General features: G+C 33.7%; 1 protein-coding gene across 7 annotated transcripts in view; it reads left to right on the forward strand.

The window, feature by feature from the left end:
- The first annotated feature begins 3,868 nt into the window (after positions 1-3,868).
- LOC121209393 (uncharacterized) overlaps positions 3,869-22,841 on the forward strand; it is a 50,543-nt gene continuing 31,570 nt past the window's right edge. For 4 of the 7 annotated variants that reach the window (XR_005904522.1, XR_005904519.1, XR_005904520.1 and 1 more), the window contains exons 1-2: positions 3,869-6,121; positions 6,465-6,619. Coding sequence is in view for 2 of the 7 variants with exons in the window: in XM_041080007.1 (XP_040935941.1) it covers positions 6,066-6,121; positions 6,465-6,619 (211 nt within the window). In the remaining 5 variants the exon portion in view is untranslated. Of the gene's footprint in view, positions 6,122-6,464; positions 6,620-7,076; positions 7,262-13,089; positions 13,109-22,841 lie in introns of those variants that run through there. The other 3 variants (XR_005904518.1, XR_005904517.1, XM_041080008.1) reach the window with 3 other exon arrangements.

The following is a 22,841-nucleotide window of genomic DNA, read 5'->3' on the forward strand; positions in this document are numbered from 1 at the left end:
TAAATACGACTACGAATTTAAAGGCACAAGTGAATTTTACAAAATAAAAACTTAAAGTAATAAAATATTCTACATTTTAAAAATTATAAATAATAATAATAAGTAGTTGAAAATTACAAAAAAAATTAAAATTTTGTTTAAAATATTGTAAAATATTCCTAATTTTAAAAATATTTTTGTAAGTTAATTTTATGAATTTTTAAAAGTCAGTGAATGCGTAAATATTTTTCACAATTGAGCTTCTTTCTACCATCTCAGCTTTTAACTAATTCAAACTGTCCACATTTATTTAGAAGAAATTAAATTGTCAATTAGTAGAATCGGTCATATATGGTGTGTTTGCATCTTAATTTTTTACAAATTTTCATTAATTTAAAGAAATAATATACAAATATGCTTTGAAAAATTTATAATTATTTTAATAAATTAAGTTAGAAACACCTGGAATTTAATTAAGGATTTTGAGTTTTGAAATTTCTTATAAAATTTGAAGTTGTTGAAAAACTTGATAGAACTGAAATTACTTTTTCAAATCTTTGATCCAAACATGGAGACTACAAGGCATAGTCACCATCCAGCACTATCGCTACTACTTTGTTGAGCACCATGGTCACATACTTGGGCCAGTTTGTCCCCTCTTCCCCTTTAGAATGTAGAATTGCAATGTTTTGGTGTTGAGAAAGGAGGAGATTAATTGGGCCGATTGAGGAATTAATTGGATTGAATTCTTACTTTCTTAGATACTAAAATGGAAGATTAATCACTTGATATCCATGCATCAAGAATATGTTTTTTTTACTTATTTTTATGCCTGAATTTACAAATTGATGATAAAAGAGATTCGGAAATCTTCCTTCTTGTCATTTCCCCACGTTAGGTGGCAATGTCCACGCCAATGGCTGAAAACTCTCTGTTTAATATTAACTCATTTTTATTCTTCTCTACACTACACACAGCAAAAGAAGCAAATTGCCATTAGTAACAGGGTTGCTCTTCTCTTCATCTTTTAATGCATGTTGTTGTCTTTCATGATGTCAATGTAGAGGGGTCCACAAATACCACAGTCGAATCCATAGAGGTTAAGCTTATAGAATGATATGGATAATCTATTTCTTGGATAATGCAAGCATTACTCTGCTTTAAAATATTTGGGAAATAAAGTGAAGCTTCTTTTTATTTTTGGTTGTATGTTGGGATGTATATATGATGTTTATTATAGATTGGTATCTCAGTTACACGTTTATCTCATTTGCTTGTGCAGCAAAGAATCTCATTCTCGCTAGTGTCAAATCCATTACCAAAGCTATAAGCGTAGTCGCGAAAGTTAACCACTTTCTGCAGCAAGCATAGACAATGGAACTGTTTAAATCCTTATTTTGAATCTAAGTTCATAAGCACAACCTGAGTAAACTAAATTTACATAAGAAGACTAGCGAAGAAAGAGCTTTAGTCCCTCCGTACTTAAATTGATTGACGTGATGGATGGATGAAGTGAAGATCACACTAAAATTATTAACAACATTATTAACGTAAAAGAATCATATTAGTAAAAGGCGTCGTGTCCATTTTAAAGAAACATAAGTATGCATGCATTGCATGGTTTATGTACGTACTAGATAAACCCAAACATTCTTCCATCCAGTTCATATAATTTATTAATAAACAACTGAAAACAACAAATAACTTTGTATATTGGTGGTTAATATCCCCACCAAATTAAGCATATTATCATCAGATAACGACTGAATAAAAGAGAATAATAATACTGGAAAGCAAACTAAATCGCCATGGATCATCATTTGGAGGCATGAGAGAGGTAGATGAAAACGAAGACCAAGACGAAAGCGATGATGAGGAATATGTAAGCGGGAGGAGGCTGCAATGGTGGCAGTCCAAGCGGACCCAAAAACAGCAGAGCAACCGCCAACAGCATCATGGCTATCGAATTGATACCGCACCCGTAATCTTCCATCTTCACTGATATGCCTTACCTTTTGCTAATGTAACCAGAAAAATTAACTTCCTCAAATATATAGAGTAGCGGCGCTGTGTGGATTGATGCACCTTTGGCAAAGAGTTGCGACGATTGGTTCAGCGACATATCTATGCAGCAACCCATGTGATTTTTACCCACTACGACATATATTAGTTTTAAGGGCGCTTTATTTATTAAAATTTCAGAAAGTGCCGGGCTTTAGTAGTTTACTCTTTCATTTTGCCCACATTGGCAATGGTTGAAGACTCTCTGTTTATTTATTAACTTCATTTTTTTCATTCTCTACATTGCACATGGCAAAAGAAGCAAATTGCTATTAGTAATCAATTTAACAGGGGGATCCATTTGGGTGGGGGGAGGGTTGTTCTTTTTCATGACATAACGTTGGTTTTTTCTCTTACATCTTTCATTGCATGTTGTTGTCTTTCATAATGTCAATGTAGAGATGTCCACGAATCCCACAGTCGAATCCATACAGGTTAAGCTTATCGAATTATATGGATAATTTATTTTTTTGGATAATTTATGTCAAACCCAACAAAACAATCACATTCTCGCTGGTGCCAAATCAATGACTTTGCATGATGAAGGGGTGGTGAAATTGTGGGAGTTATCCAGCAATTTTGTGTTCTCCGAGAGTGATGTTGGTAAAAACAGGGCCATTGCCTCTGTTTAGAAGTTGCAGGAGCTTAACAATGCTGTGATCATTTCCACCTTAACAACAAAATTAACCAAGGAACAACTTCCTGACTTCCGGGTGCTTCTTAGTCTTTGGATCTCTACTGCCTGTAATTGCTTACCTTGTTCCTTTTTAATGGTTAATTGAATTTGGAAGTTCCATATTTTTTGAAATAATCCTTGAGAAATCATACTGAAATTCAATTATCATCATCTCCAATTCCACTATTTATATCTGATACAGTTAGGAAGAAAACTAAGCTGGGGAAAGATTTGATATGTGTCGAAACCATTTTTTTGAAAACGGGAATCGTTTTGAAAATGAAAATCAAAACGGGAATCGTCACTAATCCTTTTTTAATGAAGTGTGATTGGATCACCTTAAATTAATCATTTTAATAAAAGTTAAGATTTACTAAAATGATAATTTTTTTGGTCTACAAAAATCAGAAAATGAGTTCGGGAGTCGGTTACGCACGAGGAAGGGTTAGCACCCTCTATACGCCCAAAAATTAGTACCTAGTTGATTAATTAGTGTCTTAATGTCGAAATTTAAAAACTCGGAAAGAATTTAGAAAATGATTCCTTTTTTTATCAATGTTAATTTTGCAAAGATGTTTAGATAAATCGATGCAGATGTTAGAGGTCTTCTCATCTCGAAGTAATAAAATGTCACATCCAACACGTTAAGACACAACACTTTAAACCCTCGAGAGTAAGCCGATCTTTTGATTTTTTAATTTTAAAAGGGTGTTCGATCATTTTGGTTAAACTAGAAAAATTGAAACCCAGTAAGTTAGGGCACGTTTTCTCGAATTTCCAAGCATCGAACATTGCCTTGTTTAGAATTTAGAAAATACGAGTAAAATTTTAAAGGAATATTTGATTATTTTGAACAAACGAAAAATCGAAACCTAGCACGATAGGACACGATTCCTCGAATTTCTAAACATCAAATATCACCTTTGTTTTATAAAATCGACTCAAAGTATCTTAATTTGGCTTGAAATAAAGTGAAATCGTTAATTTTGGATCAATAAATTGAAAACTACAATGCGATAAGTGCGAATGAAAGTCAAGTAAACATGATAAAATATACATGGATAACTAACTCCATTAATGTGAAAATAATATAAAAAGCAAATTAACGTACGCAATATCCATGAGCTCACATCAAAATAAATGAAAACTAAAAGTATAGCTAATTGAAGAAACAAATCAGGATAAAAGCTTGTCAAACATAGATAAATAAAATTAAGATAGCAACACAAAAGATTAATTGATACTATGAAACAATAATATATGGAATAATATGAAAACAAGAAAATATATAACATACAAAACAACATGGGACTAAGAACCAAAATGATGTAAAATAATTTAAAAACTATATGAGGAATTAAAAGAATGACATATGCTAAAATTTGAAATATCATATAACATCTGCTAAAATTTGAAATATCATACATATGTAAAATAAAAATTAATGATACATGAATGATTATTAAGATAGATGTTATGATGAAGGGAGTTTGGATCAAATAATAGACAAAATATTTTAAAAAAAACAAAATATATCCATTTGAAGTTGATGGTATATACAATAAAAAGCTCAATATAAATAATACATGAAAAGGATAATGATATATGAAAAGGTTTTAAATAATAAAAGTATGTAAAAAAAATTTCTTTTAAGAAATAAAATATATACATAATAGATTTGAATGGAAATGTATATGTATACCTATATATATATATGTAAACTGGTTTAAAAGAAAAAAACAAAAAAATAAAACGTACGTGTATATATATATAAGATAACATGAAATCAATAATATATATACTAAAACGATTTTATCATAAAATATGTATATATATATATATGTATGTAAGATAATGAGTATAAAATATTTTAAAGTAAGTAATGTACAGAAAATTCAAAATAAATGACAAAGGAATTTAAAACAATTAATGTATAAGATAGTATAAAATAATATATACGGAATTTTAAAAATACGTGTTATGTATAAAATAATCTAAAATAAAAGGTATATAAAAATTTCAAAATAATAATATGTATAGTAGTTTAAAATAAACAATATATATGGGAAAAGAACTTTAAAATGAAAAATATACATAAGAGAGTTTTGACATAAATAATACATATATATATAAAGACTTAGAATGAATAATGACAATAAACAGTTTTTTTTAGAAATAAATAAATGAATAAGTAAATAAATGAGCAAGTTGGATAAAATAAGGACCAGATTAAGACTGGAACAAAATCCAGGTGCTGATTTACAAATAAAAAGGGCTATTAGGGACTAAATCAAAACAAAAATGAAATCAGAGGTAAGAAAGACAAAGAGATAAACGTATAAGGACCAAACTAAAATACATGCCACATCATAGGGACCCATTTGGCAATTATACCCTATCACCAAACGGCGCCGTTCCAGTATACGCATTTAAATGGCCCTAGGACCAGATCGAATTCAAAATTAAATTTCCGGGCCATATTAAAAGAAAAGAGAATCGACGTAGGACCTAATCAATATGCGCTGCAAAAACAGAGGGGCTTGTTGCGCAAATAACCCAAAAGCAAAGAAAACACGCGGATCCCATGGTTAGAGGGTCAGGTTGCATTCGGGTTGTCCAAACGGTGCCGAAGCGGCGTTATTTTTGTTAATGTATAAAAGGGCCATTTTTTTTAAAAAAAAGGGAAAACCCTCATTTTCCTTCTTTTCAGAAACAAACAGTAGCCCCTCCCCCATCTCTCTGTTAGGGTTTCGAAACCCTAGCTTTTGCGCCGCCGTCACGCCTCCTTGTGGCCCACCGTGAACCCGTTGTGGCTTCCACCGTAGACAGTGGTTAAAGCCTCACGAAATCGGGTTTTTGACCCTTTTGAAGGCTAATTCGATGATGAAGCTTCCATAAATCGGAGAAAAAAGAGGAGAAAAGAGCCTCGGCCTTCTCCTTGCGTCGATTCTAACGATGGGAAAGAATATCCCGGCGACGCAACCCCCGGGTTTGGGTAAGTTTTCCTTCTTTCTCCTTTTATTTATTTTGTTGAAAAATAAATTTAAAAGAGCAGAAAAATAAATAAAAAAGAAAACCAAAAGAAAAAAGAGAACCCAAAAATGAGATTTAAAATCAACTTTTTATTTTTTTGCTTTTTACTTCTGAAAAAATTTGCCTGTAATACAATTTTTTTTTGTATACCGAAATCCCCTCTTACATTCGGTTCTTCCCTCGGCTTATATAGCCGAATACATAGAAAATATTTTCTGCTCTCTTCTATTGTTTGTTGTTTTTCGCTCTCTTTCCTTCTGCTTTGTGTGCTTCTCCTTTGTTTTGCAGGTAACGTCAGAGTAGGTGAGCAGAGGCGATGGGACGGGCGTCTGTTCGGGCGCAAAATGCGCTGACACCACGTGGGGGAGGGAGGTACAGCGCCTAGCATAGGAACCCTAGGGTTTTTTCTTTTTTTCTGATAAATTTGGTCTTTGGGTTAGGTTTAGTTGGGCTTTGGATTGGGTCATAGTTCGGGCTTTGTATTTGGGCTGTGAATTGTAAAAGGTATGGGTTGAGCCTGCTTTGTTCGTCATTGGGCCCGGTCTAATTTGGGCATTTACAATATGTATGATACAAATTTCCTGAAAGTGATTTACCTAGAAATTAGTATGCAATTTGAGCTAAAATCTTGCTCTATATTGCACGAGTATTTCTAGGATTTGTACATTCTATTCTATTCCATCGCATAACCTTGTCTTCATCTTTCGTTGTGCAGGCTGTTGTATTTACTGATATCAGTTTTGAGAAAAGCCATTGAGTTTAATGATTATATCTCTTTCATCAAGGCCATACAACTATCATGCAAACGAGGTTTCCACACGTGCCAAGCATGGGCATCAATTCAATATCCAACGAAGGGGCAACAAACAGGTAAAATATAATAGTATCAATTTATTTTAAGATATGCATATGTTGATTCTAATCTTAATGTGTAGCTTCAAAAGCTAAGCAATACCTTTGATAAAAAAATGGATACAAAGTTCTTGTTTGAAAGGTGTTCTTGTTACTTGCTTATATAACACATCATTTCCATTTTACTTGTGTACAGTGTAGTAAATGCTTTACTGTTTACTTGTATAGACTTGAGAATGGCTTTGTTGGATCCTAGGATCACCTATAGCACAAAGTGATTTATGTTCATGTTCAAATATTATTTCACTCTACAATTTTGATTTCTGCTTCTTATTAACAAGCTAGAAGGGGATTTAAATTTGTCTGAGTGTTTCCTGTTCATCCTTGGTGCATAATGTATGGGTGTTGATTGCTTATTGAGTTTTCATTTTCTAATTTGTAATTTGTTTGCTTGATGTTGATTTTTTTATGCAAGTTTCAAATGCATCAAGTTCACACGAGTCACAGTAAATAAGAAAGGATGAAAGCTTTTTCGCATAGTTTGGATGTATTTCAGAATGCTTAAAAGTCAAATTCTGTTTTATAAAAACCTTTATTTTGTTGTAATCTTAGTTTAGAATTTGTAAGTTCTATTGTTATGGACTTTGATTTTTTGCTTTACAATCTGTGCGGCTTTATTCCTCCAATATACCAATTTATATAACGAAAACAACACAAAGCCAAAATAATGTTCAAAAGGATAGAATAGTCACAGAAAACTATGCATGAGAGGTGTTTGAGTAAATGCTCTCAATTGTATTTATAGTTGAGCTCTCTTAAAATCGATGGTTTAGATCAAGTTATATCGACAGATGAAATTAGTCTATCCCTACAATGAAGGGATTTATAAGATTTACATAATCAAATCATATCTAATCTTAAGATTAGTCTAACTTTCCATATCGACATCATTGGGCCACACCCAAGCTTCAAATAGATAGGCTTAACCAATAGTTGTTTGAATCAGACCAACTTTTATGGGTCAAATGAGCCTCATCTAGCTGATAGACCTCCTTAGGATGCATTATGTGAAATTTTCACAAGCTTTTAATTGTGGCCCGTGACATTCTCCCTTATTCATTCTTGTAATGCCTTTATTGCGCATTTGGAATGACACTTACTTGATTTGCCTTGAATCTTTCTTATTGCTTTGGCTTTTTCCAGACTAGTCTCATATCAGGTTGTCCCTTCCTTTGGAACTTTTGCCTCGATTTTTTTTGCCTCTTAGCTCGAACCATCCCACTCATTGGTACATCTCACTGGCAAGAAGTCACAGCTCTCACTTGCCTACATTCTGACTCACTTAGATTGGAATGACACTTACTTGATTTGCCTTGAATCTTTCTTATTGCTTTGGCTTTTTCCAGACTAGTCTCATATCAGGTTGTCCCTTCCTTTGGAACTTTTGCCTCAATTTTTTTTGCCTCTTAACTCGAACCATCCCGCTCGTTGGTACATCTCACTGGCAAGAAGTCACAGCTCTCACTTGCCCACATTCTGACTCACTTCGATTGGAATCCTCTTGATTCTCACAACTAGAATTTGACATGCCTATAGACCCTTGGCCTCCTCGCTTAAGAATTTTGAAAAGGCCATTACGTTCTTACCAAGCCAACAAGTTAGAATGCAAAATAATACCAAAGTGTTTGAAATGTACCTTACTCGTAGTATTTACTCTTGTCAACTGTCCAGTTTGCATCACCACCTTTGCAAAGTTCAATGTACAATCTACCTCTCCCTTAGGTGGTAGCTCCTCCAATTAATCAACAAAGATGAGTCTCATTGATCCTAGCTTCAAAGTTTGCATCGCTACTTCGTCCTCTAAGTTTGATGCACAACTCACCTTTTCCTTAGATGGAAGCTTAGTCAACGACTCAACAAGCTTCGTCGCTTCCATAGAATTGAGCCTCATTGGTCTTAGCTTCAATGTTTGCATCGTTACTTCTTCTTCTAAGTTCGATGCACAACTCACCTTTTCCTTAGGTAGAAGCCCCTCTGATGACTCAACAAGCTCCGTCGTTGCCTTTCTCTTGACCATGGCTAACTTGGATTGCTCTGGATAGTTCCGTAACTCATGCGGACCACGGCATAAGAGTCATTTCACTCGTTTCTTCTTGCTCTTTGCCCTGTTGGCTTCAACTTTTTTCTTGCTCGAACCAAGCTTCTTGGGTGCTTTGTTTGACTCATTGCCCCTTTTGACGGCAAACTTCTAGAGACTTTGTAACGCCCTCGTACCCGAGACCATCTCCGGAGTCAAGCACGAAGTGTTACTAAACTTAATTCATCAATTAAACAACTTAAACAACTTATTACCAACCATGCATGACAACCAAGCATATGCACATCACCAATATCAAACATAACATAAATAGCTAGATTTATAAGTCAGAATCATTAGCTCACTAAAGACCAATATATTTGGCCAAATTATAATAACACATGTTATAAAACTAGGTCCCTATACATGCCACTTACTTGATAAATCTAGCATATGTGTTTATATTGTCAAGGTGTTGGCTTGATAGTGTGATGCTACCTCCGACGGTCTCTAACCCTGAGCTAACCTGACAACACTAAAAGAAATGGAAAGGAGGGGGTAAGCTTTATGCTTAGTAAGCTCACATGAAATAATAATAAGCAATTTATTAACATGCTTCCCACAATAAAACTAACTCATTTGTACATTTACACATGTTCTGGTTAAGCTATTTTCTTGAGTAATAGTCACTAAATCATTTATATTTAGAGTTACGGAACTCCAAATTAAGATCCGTAAATTTTAACAAAAACTAGACTCATATATCTTTTCACCATAAAATTTTAAGAATTTTTAGTAAATCCAATAAGTACAGGTTATTATTCAAAGCCCCCTATTTTGCTGTTTAACAGCTTCGACTTTTCTTCACTAAAATTTATTTATCTCATAGTACAAAACTCGGATGATGTTTCATTTGTTTTTATTAAAATTAGACTCATCCAATATTCTAGTCATATAAATTATACCCCAAAATTATTTTTCTATAATTTTTAACAATTTTTCCAATTCAGAACAGGGGATCTCGAATTCATTCAGACACTGTCTCAGAAGAATTCAAATATCATATAATATGGAATTCTTTTGCTTCCTCTGTTTCTTTTATGTGAAAATAGACTCAATAAAATTTAATTACATATTTTATTTGAAATTTAATTCAACTTACACAATTTTTGGTAAATTTTCAAATTCATGCACTGTTGCTGTCCAACACTGTTTTACTACTAAAGTTCACTTTTACACAATTTCACTTAATCCCTTCCATTTTACCAAGGTTCGCTCAAATATAGAGGATATTGCTCATAAATTCAAATAAACATATACTTGCACTTGTTCATCACATAATCACTTTCACATTTATTTTCACTTAATCGATTTCCCGTTGAACTCATCGGAATAATAACAGATACACAATTGCCTGCACATTTTCTCATTTCCACACTTGTAGCCGAAGTTATCTGTATGCATAGTAGCCTGCACTTAGTACTACACATGCGACCAATTATCCGGTACACGTAGTAGCCTGCACTTAGTACTACACACGTGATCAAAGTTATCAGGTACGCATAGTAGCCTGCACTTAGTACTACACATGTGACCAATTATCTGGTACACGTAGTAGCCTGCACTTAGTACTACACACGTGACCTCACAATAGCTCATTTTTATCGTTTCTATTCCGAAGGTTCAACCGGGAAATTCTTCACTTTTCAACATTTTATTAAATTATCCGTAATCAATTTAAATTCATAATTTACATCAAATAATCATTTGATAGGCAGCCATATTTCATATGATATTAAAATATATTAACATAAAAAAAATCGATAGATTATTTATATACGAACTTACTCGAAGTGTCGATCTCACTATCCATAGTACCAATTGTCCATTCATAGTATAATAAGACACAACTTAAATAGCAAATCAGCTTTTAAGAATTTAAATAAAATAAATCACATATTTCATATATCACTTGTCATGTATCATCATTTTCTTGCATTTCATGTAACATTCTTTCATGTCATATTTCCACATCATAAACACCATTCCATCAACTTTTCCAATATATTAAATCATACAATATATGCAATAATAGTAATAAATATAATTCCAACATAAAATTGCATTATTATTATCATACAAACTTACCTCGATACAAAATATTAGCAATCGAGCCTATTCCTTGTAAACTTTGTTTTTCCCTCGATCACGACTTGAATCTCGTCTCTTGATTATTGAGCTTGGAAAGCTTGAAAATCCTAGCCATGGCTTTCCCCATGCTAATTTCGGCCTCCATATGGAGAAGATGATCATTTTGTGTTATTTTTTCCATTTTATTTCATTTAATATACAAATGACCAAAATGCCCTTACTATTAAACCTTCAAAAAAATTTCATCCATGTTCAATTTTTTTCCACAAACTTCAAAATGGTCTAATTACCATTTAAGGACATTTGATTTAAAAACTCATAACAATTAAACACTTCTAACACGTAAAACTCAACTTTTGCACTTTTTACAATTTAGTCTTTTTGACCAAATTGAGTGCCCAAACGTCGAAATTTTTGAACGAAATTTTCATGAAATCATTCCGTGAAATCGTAGACCATAAAAATATAATAAAAATGAAATTTTCCTCGTCGAATTTGTGGTCCCGAAACCACTGTTCCGACTAAGCCCAAAATCAGGATGTTACAGACTTTTCCACAACCTATGCGGAACATAGCACAAGAAGCACTCTACTGGTTTCTTTCCGTTCACTTTGGCCTTTTCGGCTTTGACACCCTTGCACTTGAACCATGTCTTTTGGTCTTACCTTCCGGCTTGTCCTTCTCAGAAAGCACAGATTTCTTCGGACATTTCTTCAACATATGTGAAATGGTAGCAATACAATGAAATGGGCAGTAGGATCCATATGTGAAATGACTTGATGGTTTGTTCGGACTTTGCCCTGTTTTGTAATTCACCAAAAAAATGTTTTTATTAATATATTTAAAATAAAGCCCCGTTTGATAAACTAAAAAAATCAAGTGCAAAAAAATTAAATATTAAAAAATTAAGTGTTGAATTTTAGTTATAATATATGTTTGATATATTACTTAAAATTAAGCATTGAATATAATTAGATTTTTTTGATAGATATAAATATTAAATTATAAAAAATAATTAAGTTACAATTTTATCCTTAAATTTTTGACACTGCATATTATTTAAACAAATTCATATTTTAAACAATGTTACTATAAATATGAAATATTTGTAGTAAATTATACTATTATATATAAATTATTATAAACATTATGAAAAATAAATATTATACCAAGAATAGAAAAAATGAAGTCTCATGTTTCATCGAAAATTTTGTTGAAAAAAAGAACTAAGTGAAGAAAAATTGGGAGTAAATGTGATGGCAATATAGTCTAAAAGGAAATCAAAGAAAATACAAATAATTAAACATATTCTTTACTAAATGATAAATAGATTCGTATTAACTTATTATGTTTTACATATTTTATGAAAAAATTTCTACAAAGTGATTTTTATTAACGATTATCAAACATATTTAAAAAAATAAAATTATTGAAACATTAATTCTTTTAGTTGATTTTTTCAACCGATTATTGAATAGGGCTAAATAAATATTTTGAGTAGATAAAGTTCGATAAATATTGAATTGTACTTTATATTCATCTTTAAATTACACTTTTTTTTTGTAATTTTAATATATTAATATTTATAATTAAACAATATCTTGTAATAAAATGGCTTAATATATATTCGGTAACCGAGCTTGACATTTTTTCTAATATGGTATCTATATTATTTTTCATTGACAAAAGTTATATATCGTGGTACCCAAAAGTAAGGATATTAACTTTTTAGTTGGGTAATAGGATTAATTTGATGAAAGTTAATTGCTAATATTATTAGGTTTGAATTCTTCATAATTTTGTTAATAGAATAAATTTAGTGTTAATTATGGATTTGTTTATTTTTACATTTAAATTGTCAAATACATTCAAATGGATGTGATTTAATTCAAGTTTTAGAGTTAGTTTGATAAAATATATAACAAACTAAATTATATATTTTAATCAAATCAACTCTAAAACTCGAATTAAACATTAAAAAGTTAACTTCATTATTACCAATAAAATATTTTAATTATTTCACATTACATAAAATAAAGAATCATATATCTTTAAATAAAAATTAATTACAGTAATTAATAAAATAAATATAATTAATGAAATAAAAATAATTAGATGTACATTACATAACTAGTTAAGCATGTAAAACACAATTAGTTAATACTTAATAATTTATAAAGTAAATATTATAATGTAAAAAAAAAAGGTTTGTAAGACACAAACCGTCCAACACTTCAATTATTACTTAAAATTATTGCAGGATCCATTTTGTCAACTCTTTCTTGGATTCTTCCTGGAGAGAGCATCTATCATCCCCCAATTTCCACACCCACCCGCTTTCATTTGGAAATAAAGGAAATGGTTGGAAATGTATTGAGAAATTGCTTAGAAAACTCTTCGTTGTTCCCAAGAAATTTGATCTGTTTTTCTCCTTCATGCTTATATTCTATACTATACTCAAAATATATTAAAGAGATTTGACAAGATTGTCGATTAGGTGATAATTATATCATTAAATGAGACAAGTTTAATCTTGATCAATGTCTCAAGATTAATTTTAAGATTAAGGAAATGGAAAAATATCACTATGCTTCATCAATGGGGAATCGAATGTATGTTCAGGTTTATATGTGTAAAAATATTACATATATTGTTAAGATGTTGGATAGATATTTGAAAATTTTTGAGTATGGACCATGGGAAAATAGTAAAATGATTCATACATTATCTTGAAAAACTAAAATATTACATGCTCGCATATAAGATATTTAATGAGTTAAAAAATTGTCTATAGATACAAAATTTTGTCACTAGACTGCAACATGTGACAATAGATTGCAATCCTTTATTCCGATATCAATAGGAGCACATTATACATTGTACATGCAACGTACCCAGGTGAGTTTTCATTACCCAATTGCTTTCCTGCTTTGAGAGTTGAGGAACTTGTGGCTTTAGATGATAGAGTTTTGAAGAAAGAGGTAAGGAAAGCTTTGTTTAATATGGCGCCGTTGAAGGCTCCTGATGTTGATGATTTCCATGCTCGCTTTTGTCAATCTCAATGGAGTTTTGTTTAAGGATCAAATTTGTTGCTTGATTCAAAAGTGGTTTGAAGGTGACTCAATTCCTGCTTTTGTCAATCTCAATGGAGTTTTGTTTAAGGATCAAATTTGTTGCTTGATTCCAAAATGCTTTGAAGGTGACACAATTCCTTTGGATTTGAATCAAACTCTTGTTGGGTTGGTGCCCAAGGTGGTTGGATTGGAATTACTATCTCATTATAAATCGACCAATCTCCATATGGTATTGTTTAAGGTGATCACCAAGACAATTGCAACAAAATTAAGAAGCAGGTTCAAGGATTCATTTAGGAGTCAACATTTGGTAACCAAAAACCAACTTTAGTGAGTTGTGATAAATGTTGCATGCCTTTGAAGAATGGTGGACTTGGGTTAAGGGAAGTACGAGACCTCAATAAAGCCTTCATGCTTAAAGTAACTTTTAATGTCATTTCTAACATGAATGTGCTATGGGTTAGAAGTCTTTCGAAACAAGTATGGGGTAATAAGTAAATGGTCTTCTTCTATACATCCTTCTAATTACTCGTTTCTCTGGAAGGCTTTGTTCAATATCCGAGAAGATGTATGATATATGCACGGATGGGGTGAAATTCACCGAAGTTGTCAATTTTTAAGCTTGGGAAATCAGTAGACTTGCGACGACTTTTTGGATGAGATCTTAGCATTTTTTTAGTTGAGATGTCCATGGCGTTTGAAGATCTATCTCTTAGCTTCGAAATGCATTTTGCATCACTCGATTTTGAGCTCAGGAGCTCAATTTATGACTGTTTTAGTGAAGATTGCATGAGCAGAATTTCTAAACGGGATTGTGACAGAAATTACGAGTTTCGAGCTTTTAATTCGAGTTTAAATCATATTGGGTTCTAACATACTTAAGAGTTTTACTAAGATTAAATTGGAGTCGCTTGAAGGGGATTGTGGATTCTTCGTGTTTCTAAGGTTTTTTAAGACTTCTACATATCACATTCTATTTTTCTATCTATCTTCTTTAATTTATTCCTTATTGTTCTAATTGTAGATTTATTATTCTATTTAAATTATCTTAATTATTTATTTTAATTATTTTATCTAACTTGGAGTACATGTGAATCGCATGCAGGTTGTTGTGTTTAAAAATTTAATATTTTAGTTAGTATTCTCATTACAAAAAATCATTTCACCTATATTAAAAAGTTAATGGTCAAATTTGACCTTCTTTTTTTAAAGTTGAGAGTCAAATTTAAGAGGTAAAATGATAAAAAATGTAAACGTTCAGGACTAAATTAATATTTTTTCTATATTATTTTTATTTAATATTTTAAATATATAAAAATAATTTTTTTGAAGAGAAATTCATTAATTCATTCAATATAATACCATACAATTCGAAAAAAAAAACATCGGTTGTACGCACTGAAGGACAAGCTCTATCAATATAACAAAAGCTTCAACTTTAACATCAATATAACATTATGGCATGTTGGCACTCGGCTCTGTCATAAATCAAGCACAATATATTAGAATTGATTCAAGTACTTAATACAATAAGGAAATCAACCCTGGATGGTCCAAAGCGGCGGACATAAATTGGCAAAAGAACCGAGCATCCACCAAACTAGAGAGGAAACGACGACAAAACCAACCTTAAAATTACTCGCAAAAGCAAGACTACATGTATAAGCAAGACTAAAAAACGTATTACAAGAGTAGATAGAAACTTCTAAAAGTGAAAGACTTATTAAACAATGGAAAAACAAACAAAAAATATATAAAACTTAAGATAACACGAGTCCAAGATGACTTATAAAATCATTTATTATTCTGAAACTCTCAAAACAGAAACAGATTAAGAAGCCAATGACAAGCTACCCGCTTTCTAAAAGAAACTATCGGTGGTCAATGGTGTTTTAATAATGATAAGCACCGTCATCTATCCATCACATCTTGTGAAGACAACAAAGATCCTACAAAATAAATTTGTACACTTAAAAGAGAGAATGTATAGAGTGAATCAGAAGAAGAAAGATAAAAGAGTTGATGGGTAAGAGAAAAAGGCGGGCTGTAATTAGCCCAGAGGCTAAAACCACAGCTAGGCAAAAACAAAAAGAAGCAAATGATTTGGAGAAAAAATAGAGTTTTTTAGAAGTAAAAAAATATAATTTTTTACTCAAATATATAAAAACAATTTTAAAAGATTAAACTAGACACATATCACATTTAACACATAACTTGAAGTCTAACAATTTCGAACAAAAATGAAACAACAATTTAGGATGATTATAACCTAAACATTGACAAAGGATTCGCACCTTACTTATTAGTTGTTTCATGAAGCAATCAAAACTTCCTCCACATTTTATTTACAGCCGATTATATTTCTTCAATCTGCGATCATATAATCAAATTATATAAAATGAATAAAATATTGAATGTTATAAAAAGAAAATATTATCCAAATTTGGGATAGGCATAGAATACAAGTTCATGTTTAACATGTATATGTTTAGAAATTTTAACTTAATTATATATATTTGAAAGATTATATCTCATTTATTGCAGAGTAAATATATGGAAAATGAATACTTCAAATGAAATAAAAGAAACTGTAAATAAAAAAAAAGTCATAAAAAAAATTAATAGGACAAGGCCAAAGAAATAGTTTACCACAATTAGTGCTTCTTCCCAAGTCTGCCCATTATAGAACTGAAAATTTTTTGCATTCGTTTTGGTTGCGGCCCTTCATCCATCTCCTCATACATATTACGTTTTCGCTTTATTAGGGAACTGTTACCTATTGATCCATCATCAGTAGAGTGTTGCTGGATATCTTCAAAATTTGCACAACACTGATTATTATGCAGCTCTTGTATTTGTTCCATCTCTTCCAGATCTCTCTCATACACTATTCTAACACCTCACTTCTTCACCTTAACACTGTTATGTCTTTCGAAAGACAGCTCAAGTTGATGGCAACCCGGATCTAAGCAATTTGTTGTTAGTAAATTATTGGTTTCTCGTTCACCCCATTTGTCTTCCAAGGAAATTGGATACAACTCGTCACGCGACAAATAACGAATTAAAATGTGGTCCTTCAGTACGGGCGAGTCAAAATCATCATTTACACGCCAGCCACTACAATTGACTACTCGAGGATTTCTACCCTGGAAATTAGATTGAGTGCAATTGCCTTGTCTAGAATATCTACCATGGATAGCAGCTCTACACATGAGATACTCATCCCTTGAAGCATCATCACTGACAAAAATGCAGCACAAAGCAACTCCCATCCATTGACTATCATTCCGAACTTCCAGAGGCAAATTTATCTTAAACCAAGACTCACCTCTTTGTTGACTAAACCATTCTGGGATTTCACTTCCAAGTAGAATAACATCAAACATTTCTCTTGAATTTCCAAAAACCTGCAAAATAAAACTTCGCTTGTTTGGTAATTAACACCATGAAAAATTATAAGACACAGAGAAACAGAGATATTAACGAACCTTTAGATGTTTTTTCAGCAATGTTAAGGCACCGATGTTCTCAGCCAATCTGAAGCAATTAACACCTACTATATCTGACCAATAACTTGACCGATAATTTGAATTGCAAACTTTTGATGGATTTGCAACTATTTCCAGAGAAGCACAACCATTTATGTGTACAAAATTTATTCTAGTTACAAGCTCAGGCAACGATTTAAGCTCCCTGCAATCTTACAATCTAAGAGATTCAAGCTTGGAAAATTGAATAAGACACGAAGGTATGCTGATGAAGTTGTTACCACCAAGATCAAGGTCTATCAAAGAGGATAGGCGACAAATATCACTAGGAATATCTCCTTCACAAAAATTGCAGTCCCTTAGATTCAGCCTTCTTAATGAACTCAAACCTAACAACGAAGGCAACATCGGAGCCATGAAATTTGTCCTTCCTTTTTGGATTACCTTTAACAGAGAAGGTAGATATTTTTGTAACTTGGAAGGAGGTCCCTTTCTCCCATTAAAAGAAAGAACTTTAAGATTTTTAAATTGAAAAATGAAGACTGGTGGTTTTGTCATGGATGTTTCACTTAAGTCAAGCTCCTCTAAGAATTCTATTTGCTGCAAATTCTCTGGCAAATTGTTATGCGCCTTGGCGTAAGATCTAGTCACAGGTCTAGACGAGAAAGTATCCTTGCTTCGACCTATGGTTACTCAAAGGCAGATTCGTCTTTGACTGAACCCCCTTCCCAAACTAACGTTTGTGATAAAAAATAAACCCCCTTTTATTTCATATTGGCAGCCTTTTTATAGGCTGTTAATTACAAAGGAAAATCCTAATCTAATTCCTAATTTAAAGTCCTAATAGAATTCCTAATTTAAAGTTTATAAGGAAATAAAAAACCTAGTAAAACTAAAAATCTTAAAGAAATTAAATAAATGTAGAATTCTAATTCCTATTCCTCCGTTGATATTGTTTTCCAATGAAAACATCTATATCATTACTCCCCCTCTCGGAGTTGAGCTTGTCCTCAAGCTCAAATTCAGGATAAGCTGCTCGAAAATTATCAATTGGTTCCCAAGTGGCATCTTCTTGAGGGCATCCTGCCCATTGCACTAATAGTTCCCGCCGACCCCGATTAAGCCTGGTATTAATAATAGCTTGTGGAGTAGGCAAGGCCTTGCCATCATATACTAAGGGCAAGTCTCCTACCGCATCTGGTTGAGGTCCCTTGTATTCTTTGAGGAAAGAAACATGAAATACATCATGTATTCTGCTGCCTGTAGGTAATTCAAGCTGATAGGCCACTGATCCTATTTTGTTCAAGACTTTAAAAGGACCAAAATATTTTGGCAATAACTTGTGATGCTTCTATTTAGTTATCGTCAATTGTCGATACTGTTGAAGCCGTAACCAAACCCAATCCCCGACTTTAAAATTCAACTCTCTGTGCCCCAAATCATAAGTGGCTTTCATTCGTTGCTGAGCTTGCTAGAGTCTATCCCGAGCATTGTGTAAAAGTGCATCCCTATCTTGTAGAGCCTTATCCACAGCTTCAATCCTTGTAGAACCAGCTGAATAGGAGAGAAGTCGAGGTGGATCCCTACCGTATACTAATTGGAAGGGAGTGGCCTTTAGGGCAGTGTGATATGAGGTGTTGTAGCAATACTCAGCCCATGGAACCCAATCGACCCACTGTCGTGGACGATCACTAGAGAGGCATCGTAGGTACATTTCTATTGTTCGGTTAACTACCTCTGTCTGACTATCAGATTGGGGATGGTATGCTGAGGAAAAAACGAGCTTAGAACCACTTTGATGAAATAATTCCTTCCAAAACAGGCTGAGGAAAACTTTATCACGGTCTGAAACTATGGATTCAGGCAAGCCATGAAGTCGGAATACCTCTGCAAAAAAGACGGTAGCAACAGATATAGCAGTAAATGGATGGGACAAAGGTAAAAAATGAGCGTACTTCGACAGTCTGTCCACAACCACCATAAGTACCGATTTCCCTTTTACTTTGGGTAGACCCTCCACGAAATCCATAGAAATATCAGCCCAAACATGTTATGGTATTGGAAGAGGTTGAAGTAAACCTGCGGGCTGTAAATTTTGCCATTTGTGGCGTTGGCATACTAAACAATATTGCACAAATTCTGAGGTTGCAAGCTTCATTCCTTTCCAAAAAAAATCTTGGCGAAGACGATGCAATGTTTTCAATTCCTCTTCATGTTCCATAGCATGTATAGAGGAGATAAGAGTGGGAATAATTGGTGAGGTAGGTAAAAAGTACAACCCCCCTTTGAAGAAAATCAACCCATCTTGTGCAACCCAATTGGGCCCTAACTCTCCTTGTAGAATTCTTTGCTGGAGTTGTGATAATTCTGTGGAAGCTTCTATTTCTCATCTGATGGCTTTAAGAATTTCAACTTGAGGGAATGAAACAGTCATGAGGTGTGGTAAGTCTTCGTCTTTTCTAGATAAAGCATCTACAGCCCTGTTCAACTTCCCTGCTTTATATTCCACTCGGAAATCAAACCCCATTAGCTTGCTGATCCAATGTTGTTGTGGAGATGTCGTAAGTCGTTGGTCTAACAAATACTTAAGACTAAAGTGATCAGTACGGATGAGGAAATGCCTTCCCCAAAGATAGGGTCGCCAATGAGTCACTACCTTTGCCAAACCAATTAATTCACGTTCGTAGGCAGCCAACTTAAGGTGTCGATCTGCAATCTTGCAACTAAAAAAGGCAATGGGGTGTCCATTTTGCTATAGTACAACTCCAAACCCGCTGTCCGAAGCATCACATTCAACCACAAATTCCTCCGTAAAGTTGGGTAATTGCACAATTGGGGCTGCTGAAAGAGAAATTTTTAATTGGGTGAAAGCAACATCAGCTTCCATAGTCCAGTTGAAGGCATTTTTCTTTAGAAGAGATGTTAAGGGTGTAGCCACTTGTCCATAATTCTTGATGAATTTTCTGTAATATCCTGCCAACCCAAGAAAGCCTCGTAGAGCCTTGGTAGTTTTAGGAGTTGGCCAATCGGTGGCATCTTTAATTTTAGTGTGATCAACCTCGACCCCTTCACCATAGATGACATGACCGAGGTAGGTTACCTGAGACTCTCCAAAGGAACACTTGGATTTCTTTAAGAACAACATATTATCCCGCAAGAGTTCAAAAACTAATCTTACATGATGCATATGTTCAGTCCATGTTTTGCTATAAATTAATATGTCATCAAAGAAGACTAAAATAAACTTACGCAAGTAAGGGCGAAAAATGTCATTCATCAAACTCTGAAATGTGGAAGGGGCATTGGTAAGCCCGAATGGCATGATAAGAAACTCAAAGTGTCTATGGTGGGTTCGGAAGGCTGTCTTTTCCACATCAATAGTTGCCATTCTAATTTGAAAATATCCCGATCGTAAATCCAATTTTGTAAAATATTTTGCCCCATGAAGTTTGTCCAACAATTTATCCACGACAGGAATCGAATATTTGTCTTTAACAGTGCAAGCATTAAGCTCTCGATAATCGATGCAAAAACGCCATGACCCGTCATGCTTCTTTACTAATAGTACTGGAGAAGAGAATGGTGATCTACTGGGTCGAATGATTCCTTGTTGTAACATTTGGTCACACTGCTTCTCAATCTCATCCTTTTGAAAATGTGGATATCGATAAGGCCTGACTACAATTGGTCCCGTTCCTAGTTTGAGAGTTATACGATGGTTACATTTGCGGTTAGAAGGTAACCCAGACGGTTCTTGGAATAAATGCACAAATTCTACCAGTAGCTTATTTAATGCTATATTAGTTAAATCCTGTCCCTGTATCAAGCTGAGTCGTGGAACTTCCTCTGGGTGCTGCCCTTGCCAGAGTATCTTCTTCTTGTTTACTGCAAATTGCATAATTAAGGAGCTGAAATCCCATAAAATTGGACCAAGGGTACACAACCATTTAACCCCCAGAATCATATCAAACCCTTCTAATGGTATTGTATAAAAATCAGCTTGAAAGTTGTCATTGGCCACAACGAACTGTACTGATTTACAAATGCCAATGCTAGGAACCCGTTCTCCGTTTTCCACACATACTTGTAACCCCCTTTTCTTTTGTATTTTCAGTCCCAATCTTGGCACTAGACCTTCGCGTAGAAAGTTATGTGTACTGCCTGAATCAACGAGAACTAACACTATTTTTCCTGACACCTTTGCTGGTAGTTGCATAGTAGTTGAATTGCAAGTTCCTCTAATGGCATGTAAGGAAATTTCAAGATCATCTACCTCATTATCTTGCTCATCTTCAATATCTGGTACTTCTATCCAAAATAGCCTTTTACATTTGTGCCCCATGGAGTAAGACTCGTCACAATTATAACACAATCCCTTAGCCCTTCTCTCCGCCATCTCTACTCGTGTCAATCTTTTGATAAATGGTGTGGAAGAACCTATTTTGCTGTTATTCCCCATTGGTTTCATTGTTTGTCCTCCTCCCTTTGCAAAGCTCTTAGTTATTGGAATAATGGAATTGCTGCCAGTGTTTTGGGAAGCTGACCAGTTTAGATTGGTTTGAGATAACATCTTGGAAGAGACTTTTTGTTTCCGTTCCAAAGCTCGAGCCATATTCATTGCAACTCTAAGGTTTCCCGGTTGTTGCATCTCAATATCAATTCTAAGTTCCTCTACTAATCCGGCAGTAAAAAGGTTTACTTGTTGTCGAGGTTTAAGATCAGTAGTCCTAGCCAGTAGTGATTGAAATTGACGTTGATATTCTTCTACCGTCCCAGTTCGTCTCAAGTTTGCAAGTTCCCCCAAGGGGTTATTACTCATAGGTGGCCCAAACCTGACATGACAACACTCTCTAAAACGCTCCCAATCCAAATTTGCCTCCTCTTCCTCGATTTGATCAAACCACAATTGTGCTTCTCCTAAGAGATGGAATGAAGCTAAGCCGACTTTGTCTTCTTCGTTGGTTCGCTGATTGTTAAAAAAATTTTCGCATCTTTTTAACCATCCTAAAGGATCACCAACACCATCATAAGTGGGAAATTCCATCTTGGAGTATCTTGGCACCATGCCCCCACCGTGTTGTGAATTTGAATTTCTTTTCTTACCTCCACTGCTGCCTTGTTCTTCATTATTTTTTTCTAAATTCTCTTTCGTTGTCTTTTGGACCGAAAGAGATAAAATCGCCATCTGCTCCTCTAATACTTGTTGCCTTGTAGCCATTTGTTCCATAAATGCCTCCAGCTTGGCTGTCAAAGTTTTTTCGTCACCCATGACAACTGGCTCTGATACCAAGTTGTTATGCGCCTTGGCGTAAGATCTAGTCACAGGTCTAGACGAGAAAGTATCCTTGCTTTGACCTATGGTTACTCAAAGGCAGATTCATCTTTGACTGAACCCCCTTCCCAAACTAACGTTTGTGATAAAAAATAAACCCCCCTTTTTTTTCATATTG

Source organism: Gossypium hirsutum, chromosome A11 (genome assembly GCF_007990345.1).
Source record: "Gossypium hirsutum isolate 1008001.06 chromosome A11, Gossypium_hirsutum_v2.1, whole genome shotgun sequence".
Taxonomy (NCBI): Eukaryota; Viridiplantae; Streptophyta; class Magnoliopsida; order Malvales; family Malvaceae; genus Gossypium; species Gossypium hirsutum.